Source organism: Sphaerodactylus townsendi, linkage group LG14 (genome assembly GCF_021028975.2).
Source record: "Sphaerodactylus townsendi isolate TG3544 linkage group LG14, MPM_Stown_v2.3, whole genome shotgun sequence".
NCBI lineage: Eukaryota > Metazoa > Chordata > Lepidosauria > Squamata > Sphaerodactylidae > Sphaerodactylus > Sphaerodactylus townsendi.
The window spans coordinates 43,904,379-43,930,080 of NC_059438.1; the positions used below are offsets into that span (position 1 = coordinate 43,904,379).

At 44.7% G+C, this 25,702-nt stretch overlaps 1 protein-coding gene across 1 annotated transcript in view; it reads left to right on the forward strand.

Annotated features, from left to right (window-relative positions):
• GABBR2 (gamma-aminobutyric acid type B receptor subunit 2) overlaps positions 1–25,702 on the forward strand; it is a 425,828-nt gene that overhangs the window by 292,329 nt on the left and 107,797 nt on the right. The window contains exons 9-11 of the mRNA XM_048516192.1: positions 14,216–14,296; positions 17,169–17,319; positions 18,514–18,646. Coding sequence (XP_048372149.1) covers positions 14,216–14,296; positions 17,169–17,319; positions 18,514–18,646 — 365 coding nt within the window. The remainder of the gene's footprint in view (positions 1–14,215; positions 14,297–17,168; positions 17,320–18,513; positions 18,647–25,702) is intronic.

Below are 25,702 nucleotides of genomic sequence, written 5' to 3' on the forward strand. Positions count from 1 at the left end.
ACCCTCCAAAGCAGGCATTTCCTCCAATGGAACTGATATCTGTAGTCTGGAAATCAGCTGTCATTCCAGGGGATCTCCAAGGATCTCCAAAGGATGGCAATTCATGTTGCTCAACATGAACAACATGTTAAACTTAGCTGCTGTTAGACCTACTCCCTGTCCTCTGGACCAGTGCCCTTCCTGGCTAATTAAGGTCTGCCGGGGGAATTACGGTCCCATCTTTTGAGCAACATCAACCACTCCCTTGAGTAAGGAGTGTTTCTGGATGAGTTGAAGGAGGCAGTGGTCCCACCCACTCTTAAAAAGACCATCATTAGATCCTAGCGATCTGGCCAATTACCGACCCGTTTCAAACTTACCATTCCTGGGGAAGGTAATTGAGATAGTGGTATTGGAGCAGCTTCAGGGCTTCCTGGAGGATACATCAGCACTCAATCCCTCCCAGTCCAGCTTCCGTGCTGAGCATGGGACAGAGACCGTCCTTACCACCATCACAGATGGTGTCCAGCTTGACCAGGGCAGATCGGCGCTGCTGATATTATTAGATCTTACCGCAGCCTTTGATATAGTTGATCATGACCTTTTGACCCACCGCCTGGCTGTCTCATGGGTCCAGGGTGTGGCCCTGAATTGGCTCACCTCGTTCCTCAGGGGCAGGAGTCAGCAAGTGAGGTGCGGGGATAGGGCTTCCCAGAGGTGCCCGCTTCAATGTGAACTGCCACAGGGGGGCTCTTCAGGGGCTTCTATACAGGCGCTTCTATACCATATCTCTCCCATGCTGCGCCAAAAACTGAAACAAATTTCATGTCGAGAACAGAGGTTGATTCATGATCCAGAGGACAGCTTGGAAAAGCCAAGAATGGCTTTTCCCGTGCAGTAGACAGTAATATGTTTCCACATTCCCCCCACATGAGAACAGCACTGAGAAAGTATGCAGACAGTGAGACAGCTCAAACAGAAACCACTGAGCCTGGCCTTGGCCAGCACCTGGCCAGACAGAGCGGAGAAAGACATCCCATCCCCCACCCACTGAAGGCAAGAAGCAGCCCCAAAAGCATTCCAACTGCTAGGCATCCTGACAGCTGTCTGCACTGGCTCCCAGTTGAATACCTGATCATCTTCAAGGTGTTGGTACTTATCTTTAAGGCAATCCGTGGCCTGGGGCCCTCATATCTGCAAGACCGTCTTCTCCCTTATGTCCCCACTTGGCCTCCATGCTCTACAGAGACCAATTTGCTGGTGGTCCCTCTATGATGTGGCTGGCCTCCACCCAGGCCAGGGACTCCAGTGCCTTGGGCCAAGCCTGGTGGAAAACTCTGCCTCCATCCATCCGGGAGCAGTTCCGCAGGGCCTGTAAAACAGAGTTGTTCCGCCGGGTCTTTGGGGGAGACAGCTGCTGATGAGTGCCATCCCCTACACTTGTGTGATTTTTGCTGCTTCCAGGATACAGAACTATTTGCCATCTGATGGTTAGTGTTAGGTAACATCGGTTTTTTAAACTGTTACGATGTTTCAACTGATGTTTCAACCTTGGGCTAGTCACAGCTTCTCGGAGCTCTCTCAGCCCCACCTACCTCACAGGGTGTTTGTTGTGAGGGGGGAAGGGCAAGGAGATTGTAAGCCCCTTTGACTCTCCTACAGGAGAGAAATCCAAACTCTTCTTCTTCTTCTAGTTCCGCCTTTTCTCCATCCCCTGTTAGCCTTTTGCCATCTTCTCCATGCAGTGACTCTATCCTATCATTTTTCTTCCTTTTGCTAAGGACATAACCAAGAAAGCCTTTTTTGTTGTTTTTAACCTCTCTGGCAAGCCTCAGCTCATTGTGAGCCTTAGCTTTTCTGACTTTCTCTCTACACATCCTGCTTGTTTGTTTGAATTTCCTCTGGCTGCTTCATTAAGTTTTTTTCCCTCCTGCTGTTGGTTTCTTGACCTATTTGCTCTGTTCTCTCTATAACCTTTGAACTATCATCACTATCACTTGATGAACTCCTGCCTACTTTAATAAGGCCTTGGGGATTAATTCAAACAACAACTGTACCAACACTGTATGTACTGATCATGCTGTATAATAAAAATAGAAATCCTTAGAAAATAAATTCTGATGAATATAGTGGATTACAAATAACTCCAGATGAGAAGATGTACATATGTAACAGTTACAGGTATCGTAGGTCTGATGCACGTTCTCATACATCTGAACACTGAATTTATCTATTCACACTTCATTTTTTCCCTTGTGACATATTATTAAAATGTACATTATCCACTTGTAAATAGTTACAAGTAAAATACTTTTCCAAACCATGAGTGGAGATGCTCCTCCTATCTTGTCCATGCCAGTTACGATCCGCCTCACAAGGCCAGCTTCCTTATATTCCCAGCAGCAGAGGTGATCCAGGAGACAACCAGAGTCGGCACCTTTTCAGTGGTGGCTCCTCACTCGTGGAATGTCCCTCCCCTCATGCTCAACTGGCAGGTCTGTTGCTTTCTTCTGGGCTTCAGGTCAAAACATTTCTGCCCAGGTGACTTATGAAGCGACTTGATCTTTAAACACTAATTCAGTCTGGAAATTGTTATTTGATACTTTTTTTGTATACTGGGCTGAAATTTTTATTAGTATTTTATTAGTATTTTAAGTGCTTTTCAATTAATATACTTTAGTGTTGGGGTTTTTTATTTTTATTTTGTGAGCTGCATTGGGCAGATTCCTGGAGAAATAGCATAACATTTTCTAAATACATAACTAGTATGATACATATAACTATTCTTATTGTGGGCACTGATAAATGTTATACTTCAAAGAACAAAAGCCAAAATTACCATAAATTTAAAATTGCCATGTCATTGATAGATTTAATTTGATGCCTCACCATTGTTGATAAATTCCAGGGTTTTTTTCATACCAGGAGTGTGCATTTTCCCAGGTTAGAATATAAATCCTTACAGCTGCAACACTTTTGAAGCGTCTGCATTTCTGTGTGTGCGGATTTTTATGAGCACGGTGTAGGCTGTAGGTTTCCAGGAACTGTGTAACGTCACAAGCTGTGCAGTTTGGAGTGTTGGCTGTAGGATTCTGCAGATGGTGCCCTGCATGAAAACAGGATTCCCAGGCAGCCCAGGATTGTGTGTCTGGCTCATTGAAACATGTTGGAACATTTTGTGTGATTCAACTGAATAAAAAGTCTAATCAAGGAGGGAAATGCACACAGTTTTACTTCTCAAGTTTTAATCAGCTTGGCAAGGAATCCATTCCTTATATTATATAATATATCATACTTGCAGGGAAGCACTCTGGCATTTTCTGACAGGATGACAATCAAAATTACATCTTTGTGGCTGTAGGCAATTAGCTTCACAATGCAGGACAGTGTGTTCCACACAGTAAGCATTATGCTGCGTTATAAAACTTTTTCTACTCTGTACTGCATATTTGGGCCTCCAGTTATGTTTTACTTGGATGCTTTTATTTATGTATATTACTAAATTTGATATTGTTACATCTTTTGTTTAATGTCCCTGTGAAATAGGTATGCACCCAGTCCCAAGTGAAAAGCAAGGGGCTGTGATTGCAAGGAGTTGGAGAGGCAGGAACAGGAAAATTGCTGATCATGAGATCAACGCAGTCACTTTGGAGGGCCAAAAAAACAGGCCAGAGTCTTCTCTAGCACTTCAGACTTTGCTGCCTCTGATTTTGGCCGGTGTGGCCGGCAGCCACCAATGGATGTCAACCATGCAGAGGAACTGAGAAGACCACCCAGCAGGGGGCGGGCAAGTGGTCAACCAGAGAGGGCTGTAAAGTTAGTGACCCCCTGTCCTTTTATATCACCTATTGTCTGTTGTAAGCTCTCTGACCAATCCTATAAAATATATATATTTCTCATAGCAGTATATTTTCCTTTAAAAATCATATTGGCAAAAGCCAGTTGCCAAAAGCACTCCTATGGGTGTAGGTAGCCACATGATCACCTGACCACAACCAAAAGGTCAACACTACTTTAACAAAAGCTAAGATAATGAGTTACTCCAGCATAACCTGGAGGTCTCATTTGAGTCACGAGAATGCTTGATTATCACACCTTGCTATAGAAACTGTTAAAGACAAAGAATATGGAAAGCCAACTTGCTATCAAACACTGCACTTCCTATCTCGTCTGGGAAGCCAGGTCAGCAACAAATAGTTGTTCCTTTGCATTTCCTTCCCTTTGTCATGACTCTCCTAAAACCACTTACCTTATCCTGATCTAATGTCTCTGTCAAATCTGAATATCCTGGGCAGTGACTCTCAAGAGTTAATCTGCATGGAAGCCTTTCAGCGTTTCCTCGTTTAGCTTAACAAAGCAATTTTGGCCCCATTGTCCCAGGTTTAGCAGTAGATGAGCTGACTAATTACCTCAGCACCCCCAAACCCAGCACAGATGTGAAACTTAGTGTGATTGGTTCCTTTCCCACCAAGGAACGACCCACCTCATAAAAATTTAGTTCACCTGCAACAGTTTGCTCATTGCCACATGTTCTTGTTGGTGTTGAGACATGAATTCGTCCTTCATTGGGTTTCTGTGCTGGCATGGAATCCCTGCCTTCTACTTCTACTCTTCTAAGAATTGTTAGGTAACGTATTACCCCACAACAACCCCCATTCCCTTCTCTATCATCCAATCTATCTTTCAAACCTGCTTATATCCTAGGAAACTTGAATGTATGTGCCCTTATGTCTTACTGTGTGTGTGTATTTTTGAACAAATTTATATAAAACGTTTAAACTCAATTTGGACTCTTGCTTCTCTGTGGAATATTCTTTGCCAGAATTCCTTCCCCGTATTATACAGTCTAAAACAGGGGTAGGGAACCTGCGGCTCTCCAGATGTTCAGGAACTACAATTCCCATCAGCCCCTACCAGCATGGCCAATTGGCCATGCTGACAGAGGCTGATGGGAATTGTAGTTCCTGAACATCTGGAGAGCCGCAGGTTCCCTACCCCTGGTCTAAAAGATCTCCTCTTGGCCCCTCTTGCTGCCAACGTGAGAGCTCATTCCCCTTTGCTACTTTTAAAACCCTATGTGTGCTGTTACACTTTTAGCAGCTGGTGGAGAATCCCTTTAATAAAACCCTTACCCCTGTTAGGCCAGTAACACTGTCCTTAGACTGGTACTCTCAGGTCTAATATCCTGCTTCTTCTCAAAAGTTAGAAACAGAGAGACTCTTCCTAGCTAGCAATCTAGCATGCGATCTCTCCCTCTTTCCTATCCTAAATGCACTTCCAAATAAACATTTACCTTCTGCCCTTTAATCAGTGTGTTACCACTTCTCTGTGTAGTAAACTCCAGTATCCTCCATTAAGCCATCTAATCCCTCTTTAAAACCATATATGTCAATGGCCATTACTATGTAAACTTGCAGTAAATTCCCCAATTAATTACTTGGTGAGTAAAGTAGTTCTTCCTTACATAAGAACATAAGAAAGAGCCTGCTGGATCAGACCAGAGTCCATCTAGTCCAGCACTCTGCTACTCACAGTGGCCCACCAGATTCCTTTGGGCGCAATGGGAAAGCAATGGTCTGCTGCTGCTGCTGCTGCTCCTGAGCACCTGGTCTGCTAAGGCATTTGCAATCTCAGATCAAGGAGGATCAAGATTGGTAGCCAGAGATCGACTTCTCCTCCATGTAGGGGTGAGCCCGCGAACCCAGCAGAACCGTAGAAAGAGCGCCTGGAATGCCGGTGCCAGCTACGGCCTTCTGGGCGCACACGCTCCCCCAACCCCCGCTCCCCTGTGAGTCATGGGTCATGAACTGCCTGACTCGCGGTCACCAGGTGTCCCATACAAAGGGACAAAAGGGCCCTTGCCCTCAGGTGAGGATTAGACCCAGACGCGGATGCTTCCTCCTGCACGTAGCAGCCCGATGAGATCATGCATCACATGATGATCTCCCGTTCTCCCGCTCTCCCGACCTCCCGCTCTCCCACCTGTCCGACCCCTTTACACACCCCTAGTGAAACCCTAATAAAAGGTGCAAGGGACGAGCACACGGCAGAGTTGCCAGGATCACGGGATCCCGCGCTTCCTGTTGCTGGCTCTCTCCACCAGATGATATCTCCGCGTCTCGTCTCTTCCTTACGACCTCGCGGGCACGACTTCACCTCCATAAAATTGTCCAAACCCCTTTTAAAGCTATCCAGGCTAGTGGCCATCACCACCTCTTGTGGCAGCATATTCCAAATACCAATCACACGTTGTGTAAATAAATGTTTCATTTTATTAGTTTGAATTCTTCCCCCCAGCATTTTCAATGAATGCCCCCTGGTTTTAGTATTGTGAGAAAGAGAGAAAAATTTCTCTCTGTCAACATTTTCTACCCCATGCATAATTTTATAGACTTCAATCATATCCCCCTCAGATGTCTCCTCCCCCTGGGGTGCAGGACACTGTCCTTCAGTGGCTTGCCTCGTTCCTCCAGGAACGGATTCAGCAAGTGTGGTGTGGGGATCAGGCCTCTCAGCAGTGCCCACTTTTTTGTGGTGTGCCTCAGGGAGCGCTGTTGTCCCCGCTGTTATTTAACATCTACATGCGATCCCTTGCTCAGCTGCTGCGGAGTTTTGGGCAAGTAAAACATCAGTATGCTGATGACACTCAGCTCATTCTGTTGAAGGGATGTTACCGCTGCTGTTCGGGTAACAATAAGTGATTTCAGCTCAAGCAACGTAGTGAGGCGCAGGAAGCCGGTGTTCTTCAAAGCAAAGTATTTTATTCAGAAGTGGTGGTGACAGCTTGGGCAGGAGAATCGCGCCCTTGTAACCAAGCGCAAGAACTTTTATACACATACATCAAAGGGGGCAAAGGGGCAAGTAAAGGGTCCCTTACCGAACACCAATAAAGAAACATCAATACAAAAGAAAGATACAATTACAACTTTTGTGAATGGGATCATAAAATCCCGCTGTCAAGCGTCTTCCCGTGAGACTTCACAATGGTGCTGAAAGGAGAGCGGAGAAGGTCCATTCATAGAACTGGCTAGATCAAGAGGACATCTTAGAAATAGAACAGGCTGGTTTCAATCGGGTCCCCTGTATATATATTTACTGATTATATTTAAGAGACTAATAATGGGAAGGGTCCTATCTATTAGTTTTTTTACAATAGGAAGGCCCTACTACAGCTAGCCCCCAGTCACTGGAAATCCTCCTTGTTGCATCTATGTATGCAATTTAAAAATTAGCAAAGGGGCCCACCATTCTATGTTTTCCTTAATAAATTCTGGGGAACACCATCATAACCTGGGGCTTTATCCCATTTAAGTCAATTAATGTGTGCTTTGATCTCATTCAAAGAGACTGGAGGCCATGGACAAATCAGGAGTATAGGGTATTTGAGGATGAACATCATCATAAAGTCTCTGAACAAAAGAAACCCACCTATTGGGGGCAATTTCAGAATCTAATGGCAGAATCTAATGGCAAGTACTCCTCTGAATTTTTTTGCTGCCTCAGAGTCTAGGACACAGAGTGATGGATTCAAGGTGTAAGAGACTCCACCTAAACAGTAGGAAGAACTTCCTGACAGTAAGGGCTGTTCAACAGTGGAATTCACTGCCTCGGAGTGTGGTGGAGTCTCCTTCCTTGGAGGTTTTTAAACAGAGGCTGAATGAACATATGTTGGGAGTGCTTTGACTGTGTGTTCCTGCATGGCAGGTGGTTGGACTTAATGGCCCTTGGGGTCTCTTCCAACTCTATTATTCTATTATTCTATGAATTATGTCCTGAAACCAGACTCCAAAATAAGGACATACTGTTATTTTTGGCTGCTTGAATCAGTAACATCCAGGACTCCCTAGAATATTCTTTTTTTCTTTTGAGCAAGTAGATGTTTATAGATTTTCTTATATTCTGTAAGAGATTGCTGTTCTTCATTTATCTTACTGCCAGTGGTGGGACCCAAAATTTTTAGTAACAGGTTCCCATGGTGGTGGGATTCAAACTGTGGCGTAGTGCCAATTGTGGCGTAGTGCCAATGGCTGGGCGGGGCACGGCGGGGGCGTGGCTGGGCATTCCAGGGCAGCCGCTGCGCCGGTCCTTGGGCGGGAAACGAATGCACGCAGGCGCAGGCTGCCACGCACGCCGGGGCACCTCCTGCTAGGCTGCTTCCAGTTCTGCGCGCTACTGCTGAGAGGAGGGGCGTCACTAAGGCAAAAATCACGTGGCAAAATCACCCATTAGTAACCCCCTCTCGGCACACACAAATAATGAGTAACCTACTCTCGGGAACCTGTGAGAACCTCCTGGATCCCACCTCTGGACACGGCCCTGAGCCTTACAGTAATTTTGAAATGCCTGTTTTAAAATCTGTCTTGCCTCAACACGCTCCTTATGGAACCATGATTTAGATTTACACATTTGTGCCAGTCTCTGGATGAAACTTTTGCAAAATACCAGAGATCTTGCTCTAAAGCTGGATTTGAAAAGACACAGCAATAAAAAAGCAAATCTTCAGCAGATAAATGAGCTTTTAGTTTGAAATGAAGCTTGCTTGACCATTTTATACGGGATCTGAATTGATCAGAAGAAAATAAAGAAATTGGGTGGTGAATTCTTGGGGGGTAATGTTACCAAGAGGCACAGAGGGAAATCATCTACCTCCAAATAGGGGACAAGTTGAAAGTATTTAACAGAAAATTAAAAAGCAGACAGGAACATACCAACACGTAGTTGAGGGTACTGGCTCTAGTCTAGAACCTGCCATATAGGTAAATTTCCTCAGGTTATCTCCTTATGACGAGCCATTTAAAACTTGTCATTTTGCCAAGCATTGTCCAACCAGGTTTGAATCATGATCTTTTGACACTGTACTATATGGAACATTTCTAAATGTGTCTTCAGGATCTGTAGCGACACCTCATATTTAGCCTGCAGTGTTGCATCATCAGAGCCTAAATGGGCATTAAAATCTCCCAGTAGCAAAAGCTTAGCCACTAGCTGCTTTGTGGATATGGATGTAATATGTTGCTCCAGAGCTGCCCAGTTACCCTCAATAGTTGCTTTGTGAGACATGGGAGGGAAATAAACATTAATCATAACCATGCAAAACCCCTGCCAAACAAAAAGAACTACCTTAGCCAATTTATCTAAAGAGGGTCGTTCTATACATTGAGTCTTAGTTGATTTGAGCATCCCCAAACCCCCTTTTATTCTCCCCTTCCCTCTCCCAGGTAGCACCTTGAATGAATAAAAACCATCTAGGATGAGCTCAGCAGCTGTCCAGGTCTCTTGTATGACTATCATGTCAAATGTCCTGTGGTGGAAAGGAATATCTGCCCCATCCAATGAACAGTGGGCCCCCCCAGTCACATCCCAGGACATAATTTCTGGCAAACTGGCTGGTCTCTGATTACTGTCCCTCGAACTCAGTCATTCGTGGGCTGCCATCCTCAGCACAGAAAAACCTGTGAGATCTTCGGTCCTTAGTAAGGCATCCTGTTTACTCGCTTGCGAAATTGGATTCATTCTCTCTTTAAGGACTTCAGCTGTCAATTGCATCCAAGACAGGCCCTTGGAGGGGGCCACTTTCCTACTTGGGAATGTAAGATGCTTTGTAAGACTGCATCCTCCTCCTCCTCAATAGAAGACATCATGGAGGGAGAGAATTCCATCCCCTCAACTTGATTTTCAATGGTATATCTACTGCAATAGGGGCCAGGGAAAGTCAGTCCGTCACTGTAAGCATCAATGAATAATCCTCTAGTGCTTTTCGTTGTTTGGTAAATGGTTCTTTGGCCAACCTAGATACAGAACAAAGACACTTTTATTTATTTTCTCCGCTGGATGCTGAGTGGAGCTTTATTGGCTCATCAAAGCTAATTAAGTCCTCCATCATTTTTTTGGTTCCCCTATATTGAGGCTGCACAGTTCTCCAAACAATTTTGTTGGTTTACAACATGGGTACTGTTCAGTGTAGACTTCCAGCCAACAGCAAGTGGATTCCCCCCCTTTTCCCAGAAGCAAAAGTTTTCTGCCTTCATCACCATGGCTAGGAGCCATCAATGAACTGAGAGCCAGCGTGGTTAAGAGCAGGTGGAGAACCAGGTTTGATTCCCCACTCCTCCACCTGAGTGGCAGAGGCTTATCTGGTGAACCAGATGTGTTTCTGCACTCCTTCATCCCTGCTGGGTGACCTTGGGCTAGTCACAGTTCTCTCAGAACTCTCTCAGCCCCACCTACACTCACAAGGTGTCTGTTGTGGGGAGAGGAAGGGAAAGGAGCTTGTAAGTCACCTTGAGTCTCCTTACAGGAGGGAAAGGTGGGGTATAAATCCAAACCTTTTCTTCCTCCTCCATGAACCTGTTTAACCTCCTTTAAAGCTATGTGCGCTTGCAGCCATCTCTACCTCTTGTCTACTTATTCTTTCTGAAAGAAATGATACATGTAATTCTATCTGACGTATGGAATTTCCCAGATTCAGGAGCCTTTAGAAGTGGCCTCCATTGTAGCAGATGACATTTCGGTTGCGGGGGGGAGGTCCTGTGTGTACTTAGGAATGCCTACAGGCCTGAAGAGAAACTATGTCCTGTCCCTTTAATGGAGTCTTAATACAATGTTACCAACTTTCAAGCTATGAAAAGCTTTACCTGCCCATTTCCACACATTTCCACACATTAAACCTCTATTGAAGACAAAGGACATGTTTCCCCAGGTCTTTTGGCCACCCCGGGTGCAAACGTAGAGCTGCTCAAACAGTTCTTTAAATCCCAGCCAAACTGGAAGCGCAGCTGCAAGCAGTGGCGTAGCGCCCAGGGGATGGGGCGTGATGCGCTGGGCACGCTCTGGGGCATGGCGGGGGGGGGGTGCAGGGCACACACTTGCCCCGGGCGCACTTCTCCCCTCTACATCTCTGACTACATGATACAGCGTTTGGTGGTACAATTCATGTCTGATGTGTGTCTTGTCAAGCAGACGCCACAGAACTTCTCTATTGGAAACTTTGGCCCATTCCACACGGGCCAAGAAACACAAGTGTGGGATGCTATATAACCTATTTGTGGGGGGGGGGCACAGGTTCTGCCCCCAAACAAGTCTGCCCCATGCTATTTCCCCCAACCCATTTTTAAAAATCGCTAAACAAGTGATCCTTTTGAAAAATCCCAGGTTGTCGCCACTCCCAAATGAAGAGCCAGGCAGGAGACACCTTATTTGCCTCCCTTCCACCCTTCGTCCTCCACAGTGATGGAGAAGCCGCCTGCCAGTGCCTAGCAATTGCAGGAGGCCCTTTTCCTTTAAAAAATTTTTTGTGGCTTGCACCTTCATAGTTACACAGGTGCAGCTGGTCATATCGTGGGACATCGGTATGGCTGTGGGAGTTCATTTCAGCAAGCCTGCATAGCTATGAAAGTGTGGCATGTAATTAGAGAGAGAGAGAAGCATCCCCGTGCGAAGGCACAGCAGCAACCCAGATTGTTTCCGTGGGCTCCAATTGCTGCCTACATGTATGCATGTGAACATTAATCAGGAAAATGGGCTCTTTTATCACAATTGCAACCTGTTATACATTTGCTATATGGAATGGGCCTTAGGCTGTCAGGCATGCCATGCCACGTGACCCACAAATACACTTAATTTTCCCCACGTGGCTTCACAGTGGCTTTGTGGGGCTATTAAAATTAAGCCAGGGAAATTATATGAGCCAAGGTGGGTTAAGTGTCCTTTCCTCATACATCATGATCCTGATCAGAATTGAGCCCCTGTGCATAAGAATCTAACAGGAAATTCCCAGCACATTGCTGTTTGATATCATTCCTGGGATATATTCTGGCTCGTGCGCCGGTATCCTGAAAGTAAATTCTTAACTCTGGAATTCAGATGGTATAAAAAAATCTTAAGACTGTGGCTTGGATCCTGAGCAGCCTTTCCACAGACACAAGAACTTCCATCTGTGGAGTTCTCTTTCATCTTCCTGAAGGTGACCACCATGTCTGGACTGAAGCCGGAAATGCAGTATTTTGAGAGGCATGTAGGGATTGCCGCATGAAGGGGGAGATGGGAAAGTCTGTCGGCAGAAATCTTTGCACTGAGATATGCTGCTCTATATCCAAGCCTAAGTTTGGCATCAACTTTTAGACTTCATAATATTTTAAAAGTCCCTGGACCTGACGGTTTACTGCCTGAAGTCTTTATTAAATACTCAGATTGATGGGCCCCTATGCTTGCTGCTTTGTTTACTAACATTAATTCAAGCAGCTGAATTCCCCATACATGGCAATCAGTGATAATCATTCCAATCTTCAAAAAAGCAGCATCCCAGCATCCCAACAAACTACAGACCCATCAGTCTGCTGTCACTACCAGGAAAACTCTATGCACGTTATCTCTTAGAAAAATTGATGGATTTGGGCGCAATCCCAAATCGGCTCTGAACAGATCAGTTTCACCAGAGAACAATCTGCCCTAGATCACTGTGCTGTACTTTACCATCTCACAGACAAATACATCTTCAAGGGTTATGCACTGCTTGCTTGGATCTCAAAAGCGCATTTGACTCCGTCTCCCATGAACTATTATGGCAAAAACTCTTACGTATGGACATAAACCCTTGTCTCTTATGTCTGATATGGATGCTGCACCAAAATATGTATTGTCGAGTTCGCGTTAACACACACAGTCATTTAACACCCAAAATTCCTTCAAATATAGGAGTAAAGCAGGGCTGTGTTTTAGCCCCATGCCAATTTAATCTTTTCCTAAACAATCTTGCACCAACAATTTGTTGCACCAATGGGCATCCTCCTAAACTAGATCAAACTGAGGTTCCACTTCTTTACACTGACAATGCCATGTTACTATCCCGCATTCAAATAGGCCTCAAACGTCTCCTCAGGACTTTTGCACAATTTTGTCAACAGAATTTTCTTATGATCAATTATGAAAAGACCACAATTTTAGTATTTTCTAAGCATACATGGAAACTAGATGGAAACCAGATAGAACAAGTGAAGGAATTCTGTTATTTAGATGTGTGCTTTCAATATAACCTTAGATGGCGTTCTCAGATAATGTAAGTCATTAAATCATCCAAACAGAAAACATCAACAATAGCTAAATTCTTTCATACTCATGGTGGCAATACTTTTCAGCCATCAGCAAATTTAGAGACTCAACTATTTCCCCAAGCTCTTTATGGAGCTCCGCTATGGATTTGCGACCTTAGAGTACTATTGAAATAATTCAATCATATTTTATTTGTCGTCTTCTTGGCATTCCAAAATGTGTTGCTTATTTTGTTCTCTGTTAGGAACTTGGGCTAACACCGATCGAGATAAAAGCATGGTTGCTTACCTTTAGATTCTGGCTCCATCTCCATCACAGAGCCAACCCCAAGAGCCTTACCTACCTACACTGATTAAGTGGGTAGTTTTATGCCTAATTTAATTTATTTATATGCCAATAAAAGGTGTTGTTGTCATTGTTCTTGTTCTTGTTGAATATTTTACATGGTAGGAAATCTACAGTATAGTACCAATGATGCTTTAAAACCTTTCCATGTGTGGGTTCCCTTTAACTTCTCTGAGTCACTTCATATGCTACCTTGACTCTAAGGCTGTTTCTGCATAGAAAGAGAAACAGCTGTTCACCAGCATAATTAATGCTGGTGGAGCTTCGGGACCGCTCACACGGTAGCGTGTGGATGGCCCCGAAGCTGCTGCAAACTGCAGAGCCGGCTCCACATGGAGCCACCCACATTTCATCCTGTTCACCTGCCTCTCCTCCCTGCGCAGCTCTGGATGGCTGGAGGGACACGCCTACGCTGTCTCCATCCTCTGGGGGTCGAAGGGCAGCTGGGCGTATCCCTCCAGCCATCCAGAGCTGTGCAGGGAGGAGAGGTAAGTGAACAGAACACCAGAGGGGCAAAAAGTGACACCCTCACGCCGGTGCACTTGGCACCGCGCCGGCAGGAAGACACCACTTTTCAAAAAACTTGCTCAGGGAGCAAGTTTCAAAAGCACTATTTTCCTGCTGTTTTTTGGGGGGGGGTGGTATGGCACTGCTGCGATGCAGCAGCGGCAGCTGTGCAAACAGTGCCCCAGGGACAGTGTTTTTACTGCCCCCGGGCACTGTTTTTGGGCCGTGCAGAAACAGCCCAGGTGTCAGGACAGTGAAAGAGGAAAGGTAAATATAGTATCTCTTAGAAATGAACTGCATGTGAACTGCCATAAACAATCTCATTTGTTTTCTGCAGATAGACGGGAAGTGAAGGTGGGAGAATATAATGCTGTAGCTGATACACTGGAAATCGTCAACAACTCCATCAAGTTCCAAGGTAAGGTGGAAATGGGCCGAAGTGAACAGTCTTATAGACAGCTGTATAATTTTTTCACTGTATTCCCGGATGAAAAACTGGCTCAAAGAATTCCTGTCCTATAGCTTTTAGAGAGCAGAATGAGGGCTTGTGCAGAAAGCACAAGCATGACTGCTTCTCAAAGTGTCTCAGTGGTAAACATGAGGCACCCTTTCCGCATACTCACTTGGCCTCTGTGACCCACACCACATATTCTCTTGCAAAAAGAAGCCTTTGATTTACCTTTTTTCTTGTACCTGTCTCATTGACCACTGCAGTACTGAAGGAGCTGTCCTTCTAGGGATTATTCAAGATACTGAAAGTTCTGACTGAAACTGTTTTTCCTTTTAATGTTTTGATGCGGCGAGTGTTCTTATCCAGGTGAGACTGATTATGTGTAAGCCAGTTAATATTAAGTCTTTCACAATTCTGTTAAGAATCTGTGGCCTTGGGATTATTAACTGGAGTAGAGTTCCTCAAGGATCTGTGCAACACAACAGCATTAAAGTGAGAGTTGAGGTATCAGTTGTAACACCAATTTACCTTTGGGTGGCAGATCTCTAAACAGTGCACATTTCAAGATCATTAGTGTCTTAAAAATTATCTTAAAGGAAAATGTTACTCACAGCAATCCTGCTTTCCTCCCCACATTTGGAAGAGTGTTCCATAAGTGTCTGAGGGGTTGAGACATCAAGGCCTCACCGTCAGACCTGTGCCATTCTCGGCCTGGCAGCCTGCACATCCGCACCAAGGCCACAGCTGGCCCAGCCATTATCATCGCCCGAGGCTAAGGAGGCCTCCCCCTGCTCGCATGTAACTAGTCATTAGAGCTTAAATGTCCACTCTTATCTGCCTTCCTCTGAAGGAGTGAACTGTCTGTCCTAAATAATGCTTCTGCTCCCACCGTCCTTTGTAATGCTGAAATTATGGGAATGCGAGGGTGGGGGAATTGTGGGTTGCACCATTCTGTAACTTACAGGTATATACCAGAGGCCAGAAAGCCAAACTTTAGTTTCGGCTATCTGAGCCCTGGGCTGACAAGGTTCCAATAAAGCTCTTGAAACCTTCTTGAGTCTCATTTGATGACCGGAGTAAGCCACAACCCTAACAGTTAGCCACAACTTCTGGATCCCCTTTTCTATGCCCAGACCTACTCACAGTATGGCTGGGCTGAAAGGGAGCCACACTCCATCCAACAGTGGGTTGGACAGCAATGATGGGGCCAATGGCGGGGATTGTCCACCACCGCCCTTGAGGGACATCTTCACCCCTGCTCCAGATCGTGGCCTAGAGACCCTGGCTGGGGGTTTTGGATGGACTGAATTGGCTGATCCTCGGGGCCCCGGGATTAGTGGCTGGGACCGGCGGGCCCCACCAAATGATGGGATTGAGAGCATGAGGGGACCCTCACGGTGGGCAACCGGTGGGGCTTCCAATTCGAACGTGGCCGGGATTGAGAGGCTGGACGATGGCGGTGCAAGGCTGAAGCACTCCAGAGGGAGAAGGATGAACTCCAGAGGGAGCGTGACCAGATGTGCCATGAGCTGAGGGCCATGCAGTGGCAGATGGCTGACTTGATGGCAACATGGAACCCCCCCGGCCCAAACCCCAATTCAGGCAGGCTCCACAGACTATGTGAACCACCTTAATGATGACTGGGCTCCCATTTGCAGAGTTCTCTTACAACAACTCTGTGTATTCCAGCATGGACAAGAGGACAAGAGCTCTTTTCATGTAGTCTACGGTCAGGAAAGCAAACCTTTCCCTCTGATGGGAGATCTCCTGCCCGAGCCGGGAATGGGTGGCAACCATCCAGGCCTCCTGGAAATCAGTACAAGAGCCATTGTGGAAGGCCAAGGAGAACTATAAGACGCCGCCCCGTGTCTTATGCTGTGGGGGACTGTGCTTACGTTTTGCAAAGAACTTAAGGGGTCTGCCAGGTACCCACAAGTTGGGACATAAGTTCATTGGACCTTTTAAGGTGGTATGAGTGATCAATCCAGTAGCAATGGAACTGCCTAAGAACTTACAAGGTGTGCACCCTGTTTTTCATTCTAGCTTCCTCAAGAAAGCAGCCCTAAGCGATGGTCGGCATCCAGCCCCAAAGCCTCCAGAGCCCTGCCTGGTGAAAGGCGAGCTGCATCACGAAGTTGCCAACATCCTAGATTCCTGCCTACACCGTGGCTTTCTCCAGTATCTAGTGGCATGGACTAACTCCCCCGCCCCGCCCGGTTTCAATGAATGGGTCCATCACTCTCACGTGTGCACCCCTCGTTTAATAAAGGCATTCCACAAAGCGCACCCCAACCACCCAGGGGGAGGGGGCCTTAAGGGGAGCAGAATGTCAGGCTTACACTCACTTACAAAGTCTCAGGAGTTCAGCTGATATTATTAAGGCCCCCCTGCCTTAATGTCTTTGGAGACTGTTGCCTTCTGGGTGAGGTTTCTGCAGAAGGTCCAGGGATTTTGAGATGCAGCCTTGAACCACAGGGTTTCCACCCAGTTGATGTTACTAATTTTGTGCATCCAATATATAAAACCTGCCTTTGGTCTATGGGAAGACACTATTAATAGCAGGAATGCAGTTACTGTATTTCATCCTATTTTGCAAAACCAAATAACTTAAAAGCAAAACTGGAAATCAGAGCACCTCTGCCAAAGGCCTGGAGGTAGGCAGTACTGGACTACTTGGGCTTGTGAGATGAGCATCTTTTATTTTATGCCTTGTATGTACTTCCATGTGATTCTTGTTGTAACAATAAATTTATAGTAGGAAGATGGCAGCACTTAGGTGGGAGCAAAGGTTTTCATTGGAATGCGGAATTTGTTTATTTTTTCCTTTGTCATGTTTTAGGATTAGAACCACCAAAGGACAGAACTATTATCCAAAGTCAACTCCGCAAGATCTCCTTGCCTCTCTACAGTATTCTTTCAGCCCTCACTATTCTGGGAATGATCATGGCCAGCGCTTTTTTGTTCTTTAACATCAGAAACCGAAATCAGAAGTAAGTAGGTCAGTCTGGGGGGGGGGGGGGTATATTTTGCCCTGTTCTCCTAGTTTGTGAATCCTACAAATTAGGGCAATTAAAGATCATGAAAAGCTAATGTGCATGATCCTGCCAAAAGGAATCATTTTTAAGGCTGCAATCTGATGCACTTACCTGTGAGTAAATCTAATTAGCAGGATTTTTTGTGGAAATGTGACTAGCACTGAGTTCTGTCTCTCTTTGATTTTAGTGGAAGACTTGAACATGTATTGAGATCTTTCTTCTTGAAACCAGCAGATCTTAACAATACTTAACTTGGTCAGGATCATGCCCCATTTGTTTTAATATTCAACTTATATTACTGTATAATATGTTTGTGTTGGAAGGTTTTAGTAAATCCTTTTATTCTGTTAAATCAAAATTAGTGTTTTCCGCTATGTATTATTAGCATAATCCCCAGCTAATTAAACTGCTGTATAACCTTGTGATGTAGGAGATCAAAGACATGTGAATATAATCATGTTCATCTAAACTTATTTATCAAGCAGCCCATAGATTTTCATATTTCTTGAATTCTGTACATAAAGCTACTTAACAGTCTTGCATAAAATTGTTCATTTTGGGGGTGGTTCCCAACAGCCATTTGAAGTGTCGAGGGCTCTCAGGTTCAGCAAATGATCACTGCTTCTCTGTTCCTGATGTGGCATCTCTCCCTGCCTCTTGTGTTCTCGTGCCGGTCCTTTTTCTCATAGGCAATGAATTTGAACTCCAAGATGGATGAGTTTGTGTTTCAAACCATGAATGAACTAAACTGATATTTCAAATACATAACAATTTTAAAATGTACAAGATGCGAATTGTGATTATTTGGAGTTTCTATTGTTACATAAATTGTTATTTTCTGATATGATTTTCATATTTATGTGTTTCTATATATTAATTTTTATCACCAGAAATCTTCGCTATGCCTGTGTGTGTGTGTGTGAGAGAGAGAGAGAGAGAGAGAGAGAGAGAGAGAGATTTGGGCTAATTCTTTCATGTGCTGACAGTGTGGTTGTTTGAGGAGCTACTTCAGTCTAAGCCTACTGATTTCAATGGGCTTAAAGTGGAGTTACCCTTCATAGGGTTGCCGTGAAACTCTCCCTGCCTCCTGTACTCTGTTGGCCTCAAAGTGCACTCATGAATTGCTTTCTGGTCTTCTTCTCTCTGTAGGTTGATAAAGATGTCCAGTCCCTACATGAACAATCTTATTATTCTTGGGGGGATGCTCTCCTATGCATCTATATTCCTTTTTGGCCTTGATGGGTCCTTTGTCTCTGAGAAGACTTTTGAAACACTTTGCACTGTAAGTAACTTTGAAAGTAACTCTGAACCATTTTAATAATGATGCTGTCTGTTTTGTGTAACAAGGAACATGCCACAGTTTTTCTGTAGAAGCTGTGGAACCTGGGGCCATGTAAGGAGCCTTGTTTGGAGCCTTGTGTACTTTTGAAACCTGACCAAATATGAAAACGGGAGATCTGCCGGGGCTTTTGAGCAGACCCACTTAAGCTTAGTCTCGAAGAAGGGGACAGAGAGCAGGAGCTGTGAAGCAGCAGGCAGGGACCCAGGTGGAGTCCACCAAGATTCTTGTTTGCATATCTTCAAATACAGATCCTCCAAAATAAATAAAGAAAAACTATATACTGCTGGAATTGACAGAACAAGCTGAGCACAACTCTGTACTTATCAGGCTGAAAAGACACCTCGGATCAGAGCCCGCAGAGCGAATGGCCCGGGGCGACCTGCAGCAAATGTAGGCAGGGAGAATCCCTTTAGCAGCCCACAAAATGTCCGGTGCAAGTGGAGGGTGAAACAGCTGACCTGTCGGGCAGGAAAAATACGCTGCCTCCTGATCTCTGCACTCCGCTCAGCCAGGCAGGAGACATCTTGCAGGCAGCTTAGGGGGAAAGGCTCACTTTAAAGTGTCCCCGAAATAAGACAACTTGAGCAGAAATAAGGTGTTCTGAGGACATCTTGGGGGAAAAGCTGTGTGGAGTTCCTCCCCGAGACACCTTTTTTTGCGTCCTCGGCACATTTGATTTGTGCAGAATGGAACCCTGTGTTCAGAAGTCCCATTACTATCAGGCACAGTGTGCCTAATTTTTTTGTTTTTCTGTTCTAAAATACGTCTGGAAAGCTACAGTTCCCCCCAGTGGGAATGAATGTGGCTCCAGTGGGGTTGAGAACTACCTGGAGATGTGTGTGTGTGTGGGGGGGGGGAGTGGAGGCTGAGATGGATGGGGCATGGGGAGGGGCTTGGGGAGGGGCTTCAGTGGGGATGATGCCAGATGGTCCACCTTCCAAAGCCACAGTTTTCTCCAGGCGAACTGATTCTTGTCACCTGGAGATCAGTTGTAATCCCAGGAGGTCTCCTGCTACCGCTTGGGGGTCGGCAACTCTACCCTGCAGTCATTTGAGATCAGGAAAACATTGCAGGGTGAGTCTCAAATCCTGTTCCTGCAGATTTGAAAGTGGGAAAGAGGCCAGGATGCCCAGGTCTCATGAAGACTACTTTGACATTGTAATCCCTGCAGTATCCTTGCTTAACATCTTCCACGTCTTCTTAAGTTCCTACAATTTCTTTAAATATCTGTTAAACTTGAATGTCTTCCCTGTGGCTTTCCAACGGCCAGTTCCTGGTTGTCTGTCTTTCCCACCAGCATTCTGTGTTCAGTGTTTTCATCTTCAATTATTTTTGCTTTCTCATTTTCCTGTTTATATCATTTCTGTGAACTGCAGCTATACTTTCCCTATTTTTCTCTCTCAAACTGCAGCATTCCTGAGCAGTTAACAAAGCTATTTTAACCATCCCCTGTCCTAGATGGCCCAGCCTAGCCTGATCTCATCAGACCTCTGGAGCTCAGTTAGGGCAGCCCTGGTTAGAACTCGGTGGAAGGCCACCCAGGGGGTCCAGAGTTGTTGCATGGAGGCAGGCAATGGCTCTTGCTTTAAAACAGCCTCCAGGGCCTGTGTGATTCAACTGTGCCAGGAGGGCTCTTTTCACCACCATTTTAGCCATCTGTCTCTTCAGCTGTCACCAAGAGTTCTCTAACTGCCAGTTCAGCTTTCAGATTCAAATTCGTTGCAGTCTTAGACCAACAGAAAATACGCAATTCTTACAAAACACAAAACAGACACTTTGGTTAAAAATAATAGACATGGATTAAAAAATTACAATAACTACCTAAAATGAGTTAGATTAAAATATCCAAGTGATGCTGGAATTCACCCCCAAACAGCATTATTTTCAATGGTGTATAAACTAGGGAGCCCAGATTCTCCTTTTAAATCTACCTTAAAGGGAGAATCTGGAGTCCCCAGTTTAAACAACATTGAAAGTGATGCTGTTTTGGGGTGGATTATCCCTCCCCCTGAAACAGCATCACTTTCAATGTTTAAACTGAGGACCTCAGATTCTCCCTTTAAATCCATGCCAAAGGGGGTGGATTTAATAATAATAATAATAACCGTTATTAGGCATTGAGAGAATAAAAGAAAGAAAACAAGCATTGGCAGGAAGGGGGTGGATTTAAAAGAAAAATCTGGGGAAATTTGGGGGGTGCCTGCTGTCAGGGGTGCAATTATTAAGATAGCAGCACCAAAATTTCGGAGTATTTTCGTGAGACCCTACTGATAATACCACCCAGGTTTGGTGAAGTTTGGCTCAGGGGGTCCAAAGTTATGGACCATCAAAAGTGTAGCCCCCATCTCCTATTAGCTCCCATTGGAAACAATGGGGGATGGGAGCACTCCCTTTGAGAGTCCATAACTTTGGACTCCCTAAACCAAACCTCACCAAATCTGGGTGATATCATCAGGAGAGTCTCCTGAAATCTCTGAAATTTTGGTGCTGCTAGCCCAAAAACTGCATTCTCTGCAGGCCAAAAATGGAAAAACACTGAAAAATACAAAAAATCCCACAAACGAACCTGCAGTTTTTGTGCCCCCCACAAGGCTCCCTGGGCAACTGCCCACTTTGCCCAATGGGAGGAACACCTCTGTGTTGTACCACTGAATTTGAAATGTAAGAGGGAACTTGTAAAATGACTTGAAGAAATTTAGACTGAACCTTCTCCAATTACGCCGGACCGGTGGCTGGCAACCGAAACTGGGTACGATATAAAAGCAGACAGGATTTTTGCTGGGTAAAGCCTTAGGGCCACAGAGACATAACAACCTCCATTTGAGTAGAAAAAAATAATTATAATGTGTCCTGTTTTTTCTGCCTGATCCACAAATAATTGCAATGCCCTAAGTTTGAGCCTGAGGCCTGTACAACAACCCCCAAACATTTAAATGTATCCACTTGTTTCATGTTATGCCCCTTCACCTTCCAGTTTCCAATTTTCGATCATATCCCAAAGACCATAACTTGGGTGTTAACATAATTAATCTTAAATACTGATTCTCACAGTATTCAGTGAATCTATTTAATGCTGTCTTCAATCCTTCAGGGATAGGGCGGTCTATTAAATAATCCTCCTCCTCCTCCTCCTCCTCCTCCACGGATTTCAGATAACAGAGCCATGTCATCAATGTATAGCAATATGGGTATATGTTGGTGTGGAAGTTTAGATGGGGGAAAACCAGCAGCACTCCCCCTGGGTCATTTATATAGTAAATAAACAACACTTGAGAGTGACTGTTTAATAACAAGACTCTGTGTTCAGATGATTTCTTTATTATGAAACAGCAACAGGAATAAGCATTTAGACTTCTATTGCCAGATCTAAAGCATCTCCATTATATCCCATGTCATGCACCCATGTCACAGAACACCACCTCTGCCTACCAGTTCCTAATAGGGGATGGCACCCCACCAATCCCATAGTCTAGAGACAATGCAGTCCCCCCCCCCAATACTGAAATAACTACAAGAGCAGGTGTTTAATGAGCTGATAAGGCATTGCTCAGGAACCGAAAGTTCCAAAAGTGAGAAAGGACAACTACAGCAATTAAAGGGGGGTGGGGGAGAGAAGAGAGAAAGGATTCCACATCCCGGCCAGGAGGCATAGCAGGATCAAACCAGAAATGGGCTGATTGTGACAGAGTAATTGGATTCGTGAGGTTACCAGAGTGCTGCACCTAACTCTGGGAGAGGTGTATTCATGGATAGTGTGTATTAGAAGAAGTCACTTCTGTATCCCTAGCCCTCTTATCATTGTATGATCCTAAGGGCAAATTTATGGGGATCCCCCTCCCCATTTTTGTTGACAACCTGTTTTCTATTTTCTTTCGTTTCTTTTTGTTGCACTCCTCAGGAGTAGCCTCAGTATGTGGACTCCCTTTGTGGACTCTTGTTTGCTGGTCCTGCAACTGGTCTGGGGCAAGCAACTTTGAGGACCCACAACTGATCCTTATCTCGGGGCTTTTCACTGTGGGGAGCTGCAACAGGAGGAAACAATTTAGAAACAGCCTCTGGCACTTGCAGAAACACTTCCTCAAGGTTTTTACATGTTCTCAGAAGGCTGAGCAGGCACATTCCTCATTTTCCCTTTGACTAATTGCCAACAACTTTCAACATTCTTTTCATAGTAGACCATATTCAGTCTTCATCAAGACATTTTCTATATTTTTGTTAATTTACAAATTTATTTGTTTTTTCTGTGTACCCGAAGAATTGGTTTTTATGTCCCACTTTTCTCTTTTAAAGTGTCTCAAAGTGGCTCACAGTCCCTTTCCCTCTCGACAACAGACACCTTGTGAGGTAGCTGGGGCTGATAGAGTTCTGAGAGAACTGTGACTGGCTCAAGGTCAACCAGCAGGCTTCATGTGGAGGAGTGGGGAATGAAATCTGGTTCGCCAGGTGAGAGCCCACTGCTCACAGCCACGCTGGCCCTCTGGCTCGTTGGAGTGCAGAGGAAGTCCAGCCTTGTCTGCAGGCAACCCAGATTTGCTGTTTTTATAATTAAAATAGGAGGTTTCTTTGAAGCTACTGATGATCATAGAAGTTTCTATGATCAACTGTTTGAAGTTGCCAGGTAACAATGCCTCAGTCCAAATGCATGCAATCTGTGCTGAAGAACTACCAGAGACCCTAAATGGGAGTCTACATTAAAAGTCATTTTCATCCAGTTCTGTGAGGCCACATGAGCATTGTGATGCAGATGGAAGATACATGTTCATCTACATCAATGTAGGGTTGACAGGTGGGACCTAGAAATCAGCTTGAGACTAACAGAGCAGGGGGATGGGATGTAATGGGATGGTGTCCTTTCTAGCAATCACCAGAAGCTTTATGGTGAAACCATAGAGGGTTCCTCTGCTTCTAGCAGGGATAGGGCAATCCTGATTAACCATGAGTGTGGAAGATGGAGTACTGTGTTCAGTTCTGGTCGCCACATCTCAAAAAGGATATCGAAGAGATAGAAAAAGTGCAGAGAAGGGCAACGAGGATGATTGAGGGACTGGAGCACCTTCCCTATGAGGAGAGGCTGCAGCGTTTGGGACTCTTTAGTTTGGAGAGGAGATGGCTGAGTGGGGATATGATTGAAGTCTATAAAATTATGCATGGGGTAGAAAATTTTGACAGAGATAAATTTTTCTCTCTTTCTCACAATACTAGACCCAGGGGGCATCCATTGAAAATGCTGGGGGGGAGAATTAGGACTAATAAAAGGAAACACTTCTTCACGCAACGTGTGATTGGTGTTTGGAATATGCTGCCACAGGAGGTGGTGATGGCCACTAACCTGGATAGCTTTAAAAGGGGCTTGGACAGATTTATGGAGAAGTCGATTTATGGCTACCAATCTTGATCCTCTTTGATCTGAGATTGCAAATGCCTTAAACAGTCCAGGTGCTCAGGAGCAACAGCCGCAGAAGGCCATTGCTTTCACATCCTGCCTGTGAGCTCCCAATGGCACCTGGTGGGCCACTGCGAGTAGCAGAGAGCTGGACTAGATGGACTCTAGTCTGATCCAGCTGGCTTGTTCTTATGTTCTTAAGATAACTTTTCATATGAAGACCTCTCTTGTTCAATAAAGCCGTATATCCCTACATTGAAGAAACATTTAATTTATTCCAATGGTATTGTGTATTATTAATCTCAAACTCTACTGGATAAAATGAAATCAGTCTTTTTAGTAAGACAGGGTTTTTTTTGAGTTTTCACTTGTGGATTTGAAGAGATTCTGGTGGCATGGATTCAGTTTGAGACAGTTTACAATTATTTCTCACACAAAGGAGCAAGACAAAATTGCAGTTTCTTGCTGATAAGTGTCACAATGCTTTGGTCTGTGTTTGTAACCCTGTCCTTAATTTTAAAATATTCTTGTTATCTATTATGTGTCATTTTAAACAAATCTCATAATTACAAGATGGCAGGCAAAAGAAAAGAAAAATACTGGAAGTGCCTCTGTGAATAACACAGAAAGGGAAAGAAAGGAAAAATATCTCATTCAGGCAGAAAATATAGAAATGCATATTCTGGCTTATGCAAAGCTGCCTCCTTTTCAAGAACCATCCAGTTTTATTAACCCAATTAGACATTAAACATAAATATCTTCATATTTTCCTGATGCTGAGTTTCTCTCCTTGAAACGAAAGCGCCGCCTGTGGGAAACTGCCTGGTGAAAAATGAACCACAAAAACTGCAGCATAAATGCTAATGAGGGACAATTTTTAAACTGCATCATCAGCTTTGTCAGCTGAACACTCCGTCCCATTCAGAACTGCTGGATCAAAAAAGCAAACAATTTTTCAGTTGCTTTATATTCCCGCCTTTCTGTTTTCCTTTCCTTGTTTAGCACTTTTGTGCTGTCTGTATTTTTTTACCATGCCCAGAACTAGTGTGGTGTAGTGGTTAAGAGCTGTTGACTCTAATCTGGAGAATCAGATTTGTTTCCCTGCTCCTACACATCAAGCCTGCTGGGTGACCTTGGGTAGACACACTTCTTCAGAATACTCTCAGCCCACCTGCTGACTTTGAGACTCCTTACTGGAGAGAAAGGTGGGGTATAAATCCAAATCCTTCTCCGCCTCCTTCTTTGACAGGTGTTGCAGGTAATCTCCAGAACAGTTGATTGTTCTCTCATAAGCATTGGCACTAAATGGCTCTTCTGCAGCTGGCCTTGCACACTTTGTGCAAGATGTGTATCTACCCTGTTTCCCCTAATATAAGACATCCCCAAAAAATAAGACATAGTAGAGGTTTTGCTGAAGTGCGAAATATAAGGCATCCCCCGAAAGTAAGACATAGCAAAGTTTTTGTTTGGAAGCATGCCCGACGAACAGAACACAGAAAAATAAGACATCCCCTGAAAATAAGACATAACGCATCTTTGGGAGCAAAAATTTATATAAGACACTGTCTTATATTTGGGAAAACACGGTAGGGACTGATGCTGGGACAACACAA